This window comes from Dysidea avara, chromosome 3 (genome assembly GCF_963678975.1).
Source record: "Dysidea avara chromosome 3, odDysAvar1.4, whole genome shotgun sequence".
Lineage (NCBI taxonomy): Eukaryota > Metazoa > Porifera > Demospongiae > Dictyoceratida > Dysideidae > Dysidea > Dysidea avara.
In genome coordinates this window covers 788,952-805,300 of record NC_089274.1, presented here as the reverse complement: position 1 = coordinate 805,300, position 16,349 = coordinate 788,952, and the positions used below count along the sequence as shown (strand labels likewise).

General features: G+C 39.4%; 2 protein-coding genes across 2 annotated transcripts; both read left to right on the top strand.

The window, feature by feature from the left end:
* The first annotated feature begins 3 nt into the window (after nt 1-3).
* Nucleotides 4-1,733, top strand: LOC136248675 (protein disulfide-isomerase A5-like). The gene has a single exon (XM_066040456.1). The coding sequence runs from the start codon at nt 123-125 to the stop codon at nt 1,656-1,658; it is 1,536 nt and encodes a 511-aa protein (XP_065896528.1). The 5' UTR covers nt 4-122; the 3' UTR covers nt 1,659-1,733.
* On the top strand, nt 1,711-15,947 carry LOC136248681 (26S proteasome regulatory subunit 8). The gene is made up of 14 exons (XM_066040461.1): nt 1,711-1,839; nt 1,943-2,012; nt 2,064-2,161; nt 2,210-2,335; nt 2,380-2,478; nt 5,562-5,624; nt 5,678-5,804; nt 5,858-5,894; nt 10,222-10,298; nt 10,351-10,427; nt 10,777-10,875; nt 15,525-15,635; nt 15,686-15,772; nt 15,821-15,947. Exons 1-14 carry the CDS (start codon nt 1,774-1,776, stop codon nt 15,872-15,874), a joined length of 1,191 nt encoding a protein of 396 aa, XP_065896533.1. The 5' UTR covers nt 1,711-1,773; the 3' UTR covers nt 15,875-15,947.
* Nucleotides 15,948-16,349: the final 402 nt, after the last annotated feature.

The following is a 16,349-nucleotide window of genomic DNA, read 5'->3' as shown; positions in this document are numbered from 1 at the left end:
AGACGTTATTTTATCATAGTATCCGGAATTTCCCTCCTTTGTTGTTTAACAGGTCTGGCTAGCTGGGGGGACACCGTTCTACACAAACATTCAGTTTATTTGTAGATCTGTTGTACAGTAGGATGCAGGTTGGTGAGATGATGACCCGCGCGTGTGTTATGCTAGTATTGATACTGGCGATGGGTAGCTTGTTGGCGAGCAAGAAGGTTAGCCACGTGAACAACGTGGACGATATTAAAGTATGGAATAAGCTACTAAGAACACGCCGGAATATTTTGGCTCTCTTCTCAGCGAGTGATGCCGCAGTGCAAGCGTTTATGCCAATATTTGAGAAAGTGGCAGAACGGGTGGTTGGACAGGGTACCCTAGTACACATCAGCTGTAGCAAGGCAAAGAAAATGTGTAAGAAACTAAAAGTATCTACAGATAACTATTTGTTGAAGCATTACCAAGATGGTGCCTTCCATGTCAACTATGAAAGAAAGCATATAGAGAAATCATTGTACAATTTCATCATGAACCCCACTACTGATGCACCATGGTCGGAGGACCCAACAGCTGATGACGTGCGACACCTTGAGGGACCGGATGATCTACAAAAACTTCTTCGCAAAGAGAAGAAGCCAATTTTGTTGATGTTCTATGCTCCATGGTGTGGACATTGTAAAGCAATGAAGCCAGAATATGCTGCAGCTGCTACTGAACTAAAAGGAACAGCAGTACTTGCAGGAATGGATGTAGACAATATGGAAGCATACTCAGTTCGTCAGGCATTTAATGTTACAGGATTTCCAACTGTTGTCTACTTTGAAGATGGTGAGAAGAAGTTTGACTACAAGGGACCTCGCACAAAGGATGGGATCATAACCTGGATGAAAGACCCTCAGGAAGCTCCTGCTTCAGCTGATGTCAAGGAAGATGTTGAGTGGTCGGAGGAGCCAAGTGACGTTGTCCATCTGACTTCTGATGCATTTGACAGCTTTATGGAAGAGAATCCCTCAGTGTTAGTCATGTTCTATGCACCATGGTGTGGACACTGTAAGGCTATGAAACCTGACTACGTGAAGGCTGCAGCCCAGCTTAAGGAAGAAGGTGTGGTTGGTGTGCTTGCAGCTGTAGATGCTACTAAAGAACATTCACTAGCTGACAGGTATGGGGTAACAGGTTTCCCTTCTGTCAAGTACTTTCAAGAAGGGAAGTTAATGTATGATTACGGGTTTGAGAGGTCCACACGAGTTTTGGTGGAGTTTATGAAGGAGCCAAGGGAACCACCGCCCCCTCCACCTCCAGAGCCTGAGTGGAGTGATGAGGTGACAGACGTTGTACATCTTGATGAAGAAAGTTTTAAGAGTTTCCTGAAAAAGAAGAAACATGTCCTGGTAATGTTCTATGCTCCATGGTGTGGCCATTGTAAGGCAGCTAAGCCAGAGTATGCTAAGGCAGCTGCTAAGTTTGCTAGTGACAAGAAGAGAGCATTTGCTGCAGTTGATTGTACCAAGTATTCAAAGATTTGTGATCAGTTTAGTGTTCCAGGATTTCCAACATTTAGGTATTTCTCTTATGGAAAGAATGACTTCCCTTATGAAGGAGGACGAACAGAGGAAAACTTTGTTGAATTTATGGAAGACCCAATGTTATTTTTCAGACATGAACTGTGACATTCAAGAACATGAATCTGTAGGGAATTGGTTTATAGAGAATTTGTTTAATTATCTATAGGATTTGTAAATCTAGTTGGTTACAATTAGCTGTGTCGATACTCACGTGTAAATAATGGAGGCGGTTAGCAGTAACGAGGGCATTAAACAGTACTACTTTACTAAGATAGAAGAGATACAGGTTAGCGTGTGGTGTCTTGCTTTAAAGGTTATTCTAAGTAGAGAGCACCATCATTGTAATACTGCTCTGACGGCACAATCTTGACAGTGACGTTATGTTATAGCTTGTGGTGTCGGAAAAGACTCAGAATTTACGAAGGCTGGAAGCCCAGCGAAATGAGCTCAATGCCAAAGGTTAGGTTATGGTAACGTTCTGTACACGTCAATGTAGTGGTAATACTATAGTGAGGCTACTAAGGGAAGAGCTTCAAACGCTCCAGGAACAAGGCTCTTATGTTGGTGAAGTGGTGAAGGCAATGGACAAAAAGAAAGTGCTAGTGAAGGTGACGTGTATATCCCTTGTGACACATGACATCACATGGGCACAATAGATTCACCCTGAGGGTAAATTTGTGGTAGACATTGACAAAAATATAAACATGTCCGATATCACTCCTAACCTGAGGGTTGCCCTGCGTAATGACAGCTACGTACTTCACAAAATATTACCAAATAAGGTATGTACATTGTTTACTTGTTTGGTATGTCACCATGACAACAGGTGGATCCCCTTGTCAGTTTAATGATGGTAGAGAAGGTCCCAGACTCAACTTACGAGATGATCGGTGGACTGGACAAACAGATAAAAGAAATCAAAGAGGTATACTGTGCTCACATGAGTAAAATTTGACAAAGTATCTTGTGGTTGGTCCTCTATCCCTTATTAGGTCGCATGTTTTGGTATATTTATAAAGGTCATATAAGCCCCCTATTTTTAGGGCACTCTGAAATGTGGACACCAAGGATACTTGTCCACGGTCCCAAAAATAACTTGCAATTTATTTGTTTATTTTTAAATTACAGTATGATAGTACTAGTATTGTATATCATGGAGGTTTGCACTTTCACACAATTGGAAAGGAACCAGCTATACCTTCATAGCGTTAGTTAGGTACAGTCAAGTTCAGAAGTGCTATCAGTATGACCTGAAAAGGTTGCTACAAGTTTTTAAGAATTTGATTCTGATGACTGACTGATGCCTTCAGACTAGCATAGCTCAATAACAGCTAAGGCTACAGGCTTGACTTTTAACAGTTAAGTATTACTCAGCCCAACAGGTGCCTTCAAGTTTGATTAGGGATTATAGAAAAAAGTAGTGCAGCAATGGAGGTCACCTACACCTGAAGATAGATCCCTAATTCAGTTGTGGCTATAGACTGAAGTAGGGATTAGTATGTCCCTATATCAGTATGTCCCTATATCAGTATGTGTCTAGGCAACCTATCACAGTTTACCATGAGATGGTACTGTGCACTGTACAGAAAAGGTTTGTCACACATTGAACATTTTGTGACCTTGAAGGAAAGTTTAGACCCAATACCTCAATATTCTGATACTATGCATCATACCCTTCTTTCAGCTAACCAACAATGTACGCTATGCTACAATGTGCCTCCCCCACCATCCCTAAATCCTAGATCGCCCCTGTAAGTGCTACATTTTGTGTTTCTCTTGTAAATCCATCCCTCCTGGAGGAGGCTGAGTGTGGTACTCGACTAGACATTGGGGTGGCCTGCAGTTAGAATCCTGGGGTAGGAGGGATTTTTTTTCTTTCCTTTCTTTGTCCCATTTTCTGTTTCACCTTATTGTAGCTACTGCAGGTTAAGTAATGTATAAGTCTATAGTTCCAGTTTGTTAGGTTAGGTAATCCAAAGGCTGCAGCACATGTTGCTGTCAGACAGTGTTGGGACAGTTACTTTTTAAATGTAACTAGTTACATATTACTTGCAACAGAACTATTTAGTTACAGTTACATATTACCCATAAAATAAAGTAACTATAATATTACATTACTTTGTGTCCACAGCCTTAAGCTGTCACATGTGAAACTACACATGACATGATTGCATTGTTGGACAATGTGCAAATCTTGGTTATAAATAAGAAGCTGGTGAATAAGCTTCATCAGTAGGCTTCGTTACTTCATTGTGGCTAGCAGTTGGATTACTAACGAGATTAGTAACTTCGTTACTTAAAGTAATAATATTACTTAATATTAGACTCGTTACAGTAACTCCATTACTTAGGTAATACGTTACATTTGCAAGTAAAGTAACTTGGATTATATTACCTGTTTTTACAGCATATTTTGTTATATTACTTTGTTACCACAAAAGTAATAATTATTATGTAACACGTTACTCCCAACACTGCTGTCAGACCTTCAGTGCTGGTCACTGTAAAGCTCTAATAACAATAATAAATGTAAGAAAAAGGATTCCAAGATGTAACAATCAACGCTTTCACACCTTTGATCAAAGGAGCTACATTTCATATGTAGCCCAGCTAGCCAGGCTACATACAAAATGTAGCTGAGCTACATCTGGGTAGCGAGTATATAGATGTTAAGGCTGAAATCAATTGTGGAGATTGATTAATATTCACATGATTAGGACGCGTGACTTGTATTTCATCATGAAAACTACCCAGACGGAGAGCATTTTGTTATCCTCACCATCCTATGAGTTGAAAAACGTTGGGCTAAGGTTTATTTACCAATCATTTCCGCACATTTTCAAATACGGACATGCCCCGGCCCACCACTCTGCATGGAGTAACCACTCTACAAGCAAGCTTACCTATCTAGGCGTTTAGTGAACTCCGTATATATATAATAGTTAGACACCAAGACCAAGGGAACTAAGCGATTTAGTAACCCTGATGGCCTGAGGCTGTACCGCCCCGAGCGCAGCGAGGGCGCTACTAAGGGCCAGAGGGGTTACTAAATCACTTAGTTCCCGTTGGTCGCGGTGTCTAACTTATTTAGACTATGGTTTAAAGTACATACCTTTATAGCCAGAGCATTAGGGTGGGGTGAAAGAGCAATGCAGAACAGTAGAATGGTTTCTTCCTGAAGTCCGTACAGCGCCTACAAAATAATTATTTAACCAGTAACCAGAGTAACGGCTAGAGCTATAGTAGATACGCCGTTTAGTGTACTATTTGTCCAGAATTATTCGCAGAACACGGAGAAGAATTGTATTACAGTATTATCAAGTATTCCAGTGTACATTTCGTGTTATAATTATTTTTCAAGTACAAAATTGCCTGAGGGCGGGTTACTAAATGAACATGTGTAGGTGACTAAATGAGCATGTCAGGTGACTAAGTGATTTAGTAACCCTCTAAATGAGCTGTACCATAGTCTAAATATACATAAACGATTCAATAGCACTGATTAAAACATTAAGCTCACATAACCGAAATTCTCCGTGATATCTCTAGGATATGTCCATTCATTACAACTGAATGTAACCAGAACGTACTAGCCATAATTGAAAATTTTAGGTATGCATATATAATATATCCAGTGGCTACACTCGTATTGGCTTGGGTGATTGATAGACTATCAGCCTGATAAGTGTTACATATTAGCTGTAACACAGGGCATTTGGGCTTTGCCTGATATGTATGCCCTCTGCCCATGGGCCTGCAGCCCTCGGGCAGTCAGGCATACATGCCTGTGTTACAACTATAACTGATAACATTGGGACATGTGAATAACCTCCTCTCATAATACATATGTATATGCAAGAGGTTCTAATAATTCTTGAGCAACAACAAATTTGAGTGATTTGACTGGTTGAAATCTTGTGCACATGATTTCTTGTTTTTATTGTCGTGCAAGAACTATTAGACCCTGTGTAGATATGCTACTGGACTACAAGCTATAATCCATTATAGGTCATTGAATTGCCGGTGAAGCATCCTGAACTATTTGAGTCACTTGGTATCGATCAACCTAAAGTGAGAATACACTCGACTGATTGGCTGTTGTATTGATCTCCTCCCCATTACAGGGGGTGTTGCTACATGGTCCACCTGGAACAGGCAAGACGTTGCTAGCCAGAGCTGTTGCACATCATACGGAGTGCACATTTATTAGAGTATCAGGGTCAGAACTGGTACAGAAGTACATAGGAGAAGGTAAGTGTGGCCTAAATTGTGTGTGTTTCTGTTTTGATCACATGTTTTATTAGGATCAAGGATGGTCCGAGAACTGTTTGTGATGGCCAGGTACCTTTTTTGTCAGGGTTTCATTTAAAGTGGGATGGGGGTGGGGGCTCCTCCCCATTAAAAAAATTAAATGAAAGTCTCAGATACAAATGTAATATTGAATGAAATACATGATGTGTGGATTTTGACAGGTACAGTATGTGGCCACAAAATTACCCACACACCTCATGACTTCTGCTCCATTTTGTTCCGTGCTAGTTCAGCTTTGTGACTACTAGACTTCAAACTCAAGGTGCAGATTGGCCCAGTGTTATACTATTGGTGGAGCAGTAGATGTCTGGGTTGGGTCAGAGTCAAAATGCTCATCAGAAATCCTGGGTATAGTGAGAATTGTACCCAAGAATGTACCAGAAGCAACCTGTGAGTCTAAAATACAAAAATTTCCTTTGGAGGGGCATACCCCTTATATGCTTATGGTTAGCCTATGTATCTTCACACCATTGCCTATCCTTTGACTTCATAAAACCTTTCCCTTCCAAGTGAAGGCCTGATTCTGTATATTGTGTGCACACAATCACACACACACACACACACACACACACACACACACACACACACACACACACACACACACACACACACACACACACACACACACACACACACACACACACACACACACACACACACACACACACACACACACACACACACACACACACACACACACACACACAAACTAAAGCCTTCAGCTGCCATGCTAGCACGATCATGCCTACTCAGTGAACCAGCACTGGGTCACTCAGGTGCTAGGAGTCAGTGCAGGCAAATCCTGAGGTAGATAGTAATCCAGAGGAGGCTGTACTATGTCTCACAGGTGAAGGTGTGGGCACCTGAAGTCTCACCTGAACCTGGACCTGCTGTTGATGCGTAAGACATGGACATTTGTTTGGCTGCTTCCCCAGTTGACACCAGGTCCCCATTTAAACAACTGGGTAGACCAGAGCCAGAGGAGGTTGGACGCGCTTTAAGTGCTACTTAAATATATTGCTCTTAATTGCATTCTTTTGTTTGGTATTTCACGTGACTCTCAATAGTCACAATACTAAACTGAAAGATGATGGGGCTCACTGGGGTTCGTTAGATATTCAGATCATTCTTCATGTAAGCTTCAAGGCAATGTACTTTGTTTTCTAAAAGCACTCTAGATTTGGGGTGAAATTAATAAATTGCAATTTGATGCGTACAGTTTCACCAGACTTGTCACGTACATTTTCTATAATGGAACAATGACCCTTCACTGCATTACACTGAGATTGTTGTATTACCCTCCTCAATAAAACAGATTTTGCCTAATTTATTTTATTGGTGCTTTAAACTCTAGGCTTTTTTACCAGCTTAATCAGTGGGGTTGACTGGGGTTTATCACGCCGTTAGATTTAAAAATACATAAGCTTTCAAATGCACTATAGTTTTAATAAAATTGTCTCGAAATGAAGACTTTCCAATGAAAATGTACAGCTCACTTGAACGTGTCCAACCTCCTCTGGACCAGAACAATGACACACAAACACTTACTTGGTTTCACTCTGAGGCATGGCTGATCTGTATAGCTAATAATCACCTCTCCTCAGCAATGTTTACTGCTGAATATTACCATCTTGTCCTTTTAAGAGTAAAAATTTATATCACCAACATGATAATGATGTTTATACATAAAGTAAAGAAAGTACTTTTTCCTTGAGGAGCTCATTTCCTGCACCAATTGTTTGTAAAACTTTAAGTGACAGTTCCTTGGCTCATTCCAAGGGGAGTTCCATGGAACCTGTATGTTTTTGTTCCTGCATACAATGTACACTTGCTTGTCATGACTCCATCTGGCCAATTGAGGTGTTCAGGTAATAGTGATTAGACAACTGAGGAACCACTGTACTACCCAGTGTAATGTATCTAACTAGTTTGTGTGTTTGAGGTCTAAAAACAAACTGTACTGCTGACATGTTGTAAAATATAAGGAGTTGCAGTGTTGTGAAATTAAAATGAACAGTTTGTTCACAGTAATGTTTCCCTTGTCACTTACTAAACTCTTTTTCCCTTTTATTTGTGAATTGTTGTTGTACGTCAGTCAGTGGTGCTGGATACAAGCCTCATACAGTATATTAGGGTTGATCATGGATATTTGCACTTTCTCACAAACAAACAAAAATCAGAAACAATACGTTCATGGCACTTTGGCAGCATTGGTTAGGTAGAATTGAGCCGCTGCCAAAAACGCTTCTGATAAGTTGCTATGGAGTTTCAAAAGAAAAGGAAGGAATTTTCTACTGACTACCTGCCTGTCTGATGCTTTCAGACAAATGTAACTCAAAGGCAACAGGCTTGATTTTTCACTGTTAGTCGTCGCTTTAGCCCAACAGGTGCTTTTTGGCGTAGTGCAGTATTGTACACATCATTTGTCCTCCTTGTATCCCATTTCTTTTGCTGACAGCACAAAGAGTCGATTTGCAGTAGCTAGGAGCTAGCATGTGACAGCTTCCGTACATTTGTAACGGAAATCATCTGTATTTTCTTGTAATGTTCTTCATTTGTAACACTGTGTAACATATATGTGTGCACTACATTTGACACCGTAACAAAAATAATGTAACAGAAAATTGGCACTTTTCAGTACAGTAGACCTTCAGCTTTCTGACCATCAGTTATCCAAAATTGGAAATAATCATTGTATCAAGAATATTGCAATAGAGGTCCCCGACATTGTGAATCCAGCAATTTACACAACAGGCCAATAGAGCTGGCATTACAACGAGATGCCAGTGACGAACATATTCAGCCTGTTACACAACATTGCAAATGATGAACAGTACAAGAACACTTCTGCAATAAATCCAGTCACTACAGAAAATACAGTAATTCCCATTACAAACACAGGGAAGCCAGATCATGCACTACCGTGAATTGACACCTTGAGGATAAATGGCAAAGATAAAAAGGACACAAAAGAGGACATAGGCAAGTTTATGATGCATGCATCATATGTACTGTGGTATGCCAAAACGGGCTAAAGCGAATGTCAAACAGTGAAAAAATCAAGTCTAACCCCAGCCATTATCGAGTTATGCTTGTGTAAGTATCAGTAGGTATGTGAGTAAGTGAGGGGGTCAGTCAGTCAGTCAGTCAGTCAGTATAAATAATGCAATAAAATAAAATTTTGTATCAGGAAGCATTTCAGGTCGTATTGAAGGCAAGTTGTTTATTGTAGTATATAAACAGACTATTCACATACACTTTATCATAATGCGGTAATATTAATGTTATTTATAGAACTTTGCGTGGGCGAGATCAAAGGGAAAAGTGTACTTTAAATTTCATAAAGTACACTGTCAGCCGGCCAGCTGCTTCATTGACCACAAAGAGTGCTTTATTCGTTCAATAAAGCACTCTTTGTGGGCAATAAAGCACAGTTGCCCACGTGCCTTAGTGTAGGCTAATAGCCTACGGGGCTCTCGCCAGTACGACTAATCACCCAAGCCGGTGAAGACTGATAGCCTCGCCGCGCTGAGTGATCAATCACCCCAGCCAATACGAGTTCCACCACTGGATTGCTTTTATAGACATACCTAAATGCTTCGATGATGGGTGTGAGAAGGTAACGTTGCTGTTACGTTTGTTAATGTAAACGGACAAGTCCTGGAGATATCACGGAAATACTTCACCATGTGAATCACAAAAGAATCGATTGTGGGTTGCGAGCAAAACCTGCCAAAAGACACAATGAACGTCTACTATGCCAAACTATGGTGAAATACGCGTGAGTTACTTTGTTAAACTAGTTTGTGTGTGTTCAGGCTGCTAATAGTTCGTGCAACGCTTGTTAATTACGAGTCCTAGTGTATGGTGAAGCTACACGACTAGAAAGTTCCATAAATCATTTAAAGCATAGCCTTGCTCGTGCTATATGAAAAATAAAGTACTTAGCGGCGCACCTCGTACTTTATTTTTCATATAGCACTCGTGGCTATGCTTTAACATATACACAATTATTTGTAATCTTTAGCTATTGTAATCACATGCATATCTACTTGAATGCAGGCTGTGTTGTAGTGTGCTTGATTAAGAATGTGATTGTTGCCTTCTTCTTGAATCTGTCCAATCCATGGTAGGACATTACAGTTATACCTATCCAATACTGTTAAGGCGTCATGAAGGAATTGTGACACTGGTTTCTGGCCAATTTTTTTTTTTGTCAGACAGTGCAAACCATAATATTTAGTTACTACTTTACTGTATAGTGAGCTTAAAATTCCTTCTACTTGTTATATCATGAAGTATACACTATTATAAAAATGGATTTGGTGACATCACAGGGTTACTATTGTGTTTATAGGGAACACGCTCCTTCTATAATCTTTATGGATGAAATTGATTCCATTGGATCATCGAGATTAGGGGGTGGTTCTGGAGGTGAGGACCAGCATCATGTGATGAAAGATCATGCGATCATGTGCCATTGCAGGTGACAGTGAAGTTCAGCGAACAATGTTGGAATTACTTAATCAGTTAGATGGCTTTGAAGCCACACAAAGTATTAAGGTAATGTCAATGCACTCTGCAAACTGTCATAACAGAGTTTGTACAACTTAAATGTGACTACCTTTCTCAAAGGCACTGACTATGAGCTTGTGTAGCTGTTAATATGATTATATATTATTGACTTCTCCAGTCATCTTTGACTAGTTATAATATGCATGCTATTTCAAGGCAATCACTTGGCAACTACTTTCCCCCTCCCCACTGTGTATCTTAACAGCAGTTACAGACAGTAGCATATTCCAATGATTTTTTAGTTAATTTTTCAGGGCTTTTAGGTGGCTTTTAACTGGTAAAGTATGGTTACTATAGTTACATTACACTGTGTGATGGTGAATGTTGTATTGTGCAGGTAGTCATGGCTACCAATAGGATAGACATACTTGATCCAGCATTGCTACGGCCAGGAAGGATCGACCGTAAGATTGAGTTTCCTGCACCAAATGAAAATGTGAGCCATAGTGGGTGTGGCTGCTATGCAGCATGTCATGCATTTGAGTGGCATGTGACACAGGGATGATTGATATGTGTCAGGAATGTGATATAATATAGCAATTGACATGTGAGGGTGCATGTAGTGTAACAAGTTTGATTGTGGGTTTAGACATGACACTCTCGTACGCAATTTTCACGGATGGATAAATTTCAAGATTTTTATGGCTCATTTACTTTAACTGAGATTATCTATTACAAGGCATAGAGTTAACCTGATAATGGTTAATTTTCGAGGATGAAAATTTCGTGGAGAGCTAAGCAACCACGAAATCCACAAAAATTACATACCTCGAAAAGTAGTATGTATACAGTATTTATTCTTTTTAGCATGTACAATACATTTGTGTGCTGGTTGACATCTGGTGTGAATGCTGGTTGTATCATGAAGGAGAAAAAGTTGACTTGAACTTGTGAAGATTCGAGCCACCACCTGTGCAGGACATCGTGTTTTGTGTGTAACTTGACCTCTACACCAGCTGCACATATCAACATACTTTTAGTGCTTATAAAACCACGGGCGAGTTGAATAGCAATGCATTTACTTGTGGTCATGCTTGTGGTATATAGAAAGAGTTTCACTGAGTTTAGAGTCAACACTCACATCTTCAACGCGCTATAGAGACGAACAAAAGATTTGTATTAACAAACTTAGAAGTCAAATCAACAAGGAATTTAGGGTCACCTCTCGGATTTTGACGAAACTGTAGTACCTATGGTGCTTATCACTCATGCAATTTTTTAGTTCCAAACATTCCATAATTTCTGATTTATGATCACAAATATTTTGAATATTTCATGAAAATTTGGTCCATATCTAGTCATAAAATTGACTGCAACTTTGCACTGTGTAAATATTTTTAAACACAATTTTTACTGATGGAAGACTGTTGATTGACCTATCCAGTGATCCCTAAATTATGGGATATCTACTTAATTATGTTTCAGAAGTACTTCTTTGAAAACTTTAATCCTTTATATTTTGAAAAATGCTGCTTGAAATTTTTCAAATTCTTTTGTAAATAATGATTGGGTCATAGTCTATGTTTGATAAAAAATTTTGTGGTGGGCTCAAGAGATATAATGAATTATGTTGTGGTATACGGTGGAATTTGCAGTCTATTATTGCTGTATTGGAGTGTACACCTCCAATAACCACTCACAACAAGACTATGCCAAGTTTGTCTTACAGAGTGAAGGTATCTAGGTACATTGCAACCTGTATTAGTGACCACCTATATTGAAAGGCCATCTATGTGCTGCAGTTAAGGTATACTTTTTATTGTATAGCACCAAAGCATCAACCCTTTCTGGCAAATCCAAAAATGGTCCTTATTAGATAGGTTGACTATATAAATTATAGATCTGACCACCATGTGTCCATGAACATCATGTAAATGTTATACCATCTCTTCACAAGTACCTTTATTATTAAGTTGAATCCTACTGTAGTGGACTTAGCCATATTTAAGTGCCGTATGTGGCTACATAGGTACATACAACAGAACTCCTCAGAAGGGATACCTGGAGACCTTGATAACCAGGATACCTGTTTGTGCACTGTACTCCCACTCTAGTGGTACACATACATTTAGACCAAAATATTTCTGTGGCTTCTGTAATATGAGCACTTTATTATGGTCCTAACAATGGATATATGCATTAATTGTACCTCAATGTGTGAAATTAATTACTACATTACTTTACATTCACGACCACTTTGAAGATCAAGTCATAAATTCATACACATACTCACGTAGGAAGTAAACACGTTGACCACATATTTAACGTTTACCTGTACTGATCTCAAAACGTGAACACAAAATACTTTGAAAAACCATTAATTTTAGTAATTACAGTACTATAAATCACGCATTGAGGTGTAAGCAAGTGTTAATAATATAAAAACTCTTGGTACAAGTAATGCATCTACTGTATATAGTGTAACTATTCTATTCCCTGGACCATTGATGAAGTGTTCATTTTTGAGAAACCACAGACTTGTCTTGGGTCCAAAATGTACGTACAATTATAAAGTAAGATCATGAGGCTATCAAGGTACCCAGATATCCTTTTTGAGGAGGTCTGTTGTACCTATGCAGCCATGTACGTAACTTGAATAGTGTAGAGTGGGGATATGTATGTAAGTGCACTACAGCAAGACTTTACATAATAAATAAAGTATAACTGAAGAGATGGTACAAGCGCACTAACCAATCCTCCACACATGCACTTATAAATGGATAAACACTACGTGAAGATCATGTCTGGGTCTAGAAGCGAAGGCTACTGTACAGAACAACGGAAATTAACTGTTGTATCAAACGGTATGGTACCATTTAAGTAGGGATTGTGGTGAAAATGTTGTGCACCGCCAAAAATTCCACCTTTAAAAGTCATCCTAGAGGCATTTTACATGATGAAATTCACCTTTACGGAATAGTACTAGTCCATATAATATACAATACAGCATTACACATAACAAAACACTTACAGGTGGCTGGATACAGAATTTTTAAAAATCACTAAAACTCGAATTTTAGTCTCACTGCCTCACTGCCTGACCACAGTCACAAGGCTAGAGGCCAAATGAAGCAGCGCAAGGTCACCATTTTACACCACAATAACAAACTCACCAGTGGATGTGCCTTTTGGGGTTCTGACGAGTGTAGGCCCTCTGCGCCTTGACTTTTATCTTCAATCAGGCTGCTTGTCGTCTTCTTCATCCAACAAAACCATATCGAGGTGTTAATTTTCCATATCAACACTTTCTTTCAGCAGCAAATTTAGATGCCACAGAATTATTTCAGAGCTGGATTTCAGAAGCGCTTTAGTCCCAGCGCTACTATAAGAGGTACACTAGCTAGATATCTGCATCTTTCACGATTGGGATATTGTTCATGATAGGTTCGGGCCACACCCCTCAAATAAAGACGTAGGTGGACTAATAGCAATAGATTACGGAGACCCCACCTCTTAACAATCTTTGATAATATATATATATATATATCTCGCACACCTCATGGCTGACCTGAGATATACTCTAATACAACAGTCATGTATGATAGAACAGTTACATGTTACATTGTTCTGGTAGACAAAATTTTGTAAGAAAAAGAAGCAAGCACAATATAAAAACATTATTGTTCTTAAGGAGACAGATGCCCCTCAGCAACAGCAAGGTCATCTGGAGATGCTTGGATCTAGAACGCAATCCCCTGATGCATATTATTGAAAAGCACAGCAAGGAGAACTTCATACTACAGCAAAGCCAGCCCATAACCATAGAATGTGGGGAACTCCACTTCTCACTGAGCAAATGGGCAAGATGTTTATATGTGATGGTATCTGCCTCCCCATACCTACAGATATGGAAAACACAAGTGGACTTATACAAGTTACAATGTATTCTAGCTGTGCCACAACAAAAAAAAAAACTAAACAAATTAGTATGTTAATTTACAGGTTTTTGCAATTGAATTCATCCCGTTTGCAATTGATTTCGTCGCTTTTGCAATTGAATTCGTCGCTTTTGCAATTGAATTCGTCCCGTTTGCAATTGAATTCGTCAATTTTGCAGTTAAATTTGTCCGTAACAAGAATGGCAGCTGGAACAAACACGAAAACATGATGTAGCAGCTGCTACAAGAACTTGTTCAAGTACAACAGTAGTAAACAACTCTTTATAAGGCAATAATTCTTCCTCTACAGCCTCTCCAGCAACATTCCAAATTCTACTACGCCATTCGCGATGGGTGTGGTCACTCACGAGCAAGCTAATTAACTTGTCAGACAGCCATCAGCTTCGCGTACTACCAGCTTCAATTACTTTCTAGTGTCTCAAGTGTAACTCTCCATGGCGTAAATAGTTCATCTCTTAATGAACGGGTTGGTTTCTTGGAGCCGTTTTGTTTATGACGAATTGTAATGCAAACGCGACGAATTCTATTGCAAAACCGACTAATTCAACTGCAAAACCGACGAATTCAATTGCAAAACCGACGAATTCAATTGCAAACGGGACGAATTCAATTGCAATACCGACGAATTCAATTGCAAACGGGACGAATTCAATTGCAAAGGCGACGAATTCAACTGCAAAAACCTGTAATATGAAGTAGGGATCTATGCACTAAAAGTAGTGAAACAAGAGATGAATGATGGTATTACAGCATAGCTCAGTGGGAAAGTCCCTACTTTGCCATTGAACAAAATAATAACTAATGTGCCAAAGTAGGGACTTTCCCACTGTGCTATGCTGTAATACCATCATTCATCTCTTGTTTCACTACTTTTTGTTGCATAGATCCCTACTTCACTTTAAATTAACAATTTTTTTAAAAATACTAGTAAATGTAAAAGTGCAATTTGAAAATGTCCGTGTCCATCCATATCCGCCTTTTCCAACTACCCCTGGGTTTGTCTGAACTCCTTGACCCCCCAGTAGTGCTAAACTCCTTGACTCCCCCCCTCTCCCAGTTATGGCCCTCATGAAATGTTTTCTGACATAGTAATTTTTTCTTGTATATGTGAGCACCGCCTGGAAGACAAATTTGCATACCATTGAAAGAGCTTTTATTTTGTGGTGATCACATGATCTTATTGCAGGCTCGTCTAGACATTCTCAGGATTCACTCTCGTAAAATGAACTTAACGAGGGGCATTAATTTGAGGAAAATTGCTGAGGTAATGCCTGGTGCATCAGGTGCTGAAGTCAAGGTACAGAGGGTGTGCACTATTAAGAAGCATGTCACTACTTATTGCCATAGGGTGTGTGTACAGAGGCAGGGATGTATGCCCTGAGGGAGAGGCGTGTCCATGTCACTCAGGATGACTTTGAAATGGCTGTAGCTAAGGTTGGTTGCCATGGCACAAGTATTGGATGTTTCTAACTGTTTGTTTAGGTAATGCAGAAAGATTCGGAGAAGAATATGTCCATCAAGAAATTGCTAAAGTAGTAACTACTAGTAACTAATTGTATTGTATATTATTGTAAATGAAATAATATCATATTAGTGCATGATCAACTGACATGTGTCAACACAGTGTGAACAACATTAACTGTCATCAGATGATGATTGGCAGTGAGCATTATGAGTGTTTAGTTGTTAAGGTAGCTGTAATACTTGCCTATGTGACTTGTATTGGCCAAGTGGCTTCTGTGTTACTACAAGTTCCAGTTGTGCAAGTACACAGCTAACACACTGCAGTATTGTTGATTGCACAATGAATTCTTGTATTAAAATAATTTGTTGTCACAGAAATTTCATGTGGTGTGGCATAAAATGGTATGGCATAATGTTTGACATGTGTGTTGAGGCTGGACTGATGGATAGTTGTTATTAATCCTACTTGGGACCTGCAAGTAGTCAAACTGAATATGTAGCCATTGAGATACTGTGAGTATTTCAGTCTGTTGAACATTCTCTTAAT

Coding starts and splice junctions, on each gene's coding strand:
- LOC136248675 (XM_066040456.1), top strand. CDS start 123: ATGCAGGTTGGTGAGATGATGACCCGCGCGTGTGTTATGCTAGTATTG.
- LOC136248681 (XM_066040461.1), top strand. CDS start 1,774: ATGGAGGCGGTTAGCAGTAACGAGGGCATTAAACAGTACTACTTTACT. Junction 15,636..15,685: donor CATCAGGTGCTGAAGTCAAG/GTACAGAGGGTG, acceptor TTATTGCCATAG/GGTGTGTGTACAGAGGCAGG. Junction 15,773..15,820: donor TTGAAATGGCTGTAGCTAAG/GTTGGTTGCCAT, acceptor CTGTTTGTTTAG/GTAATGCAGAAAGATTCGGA.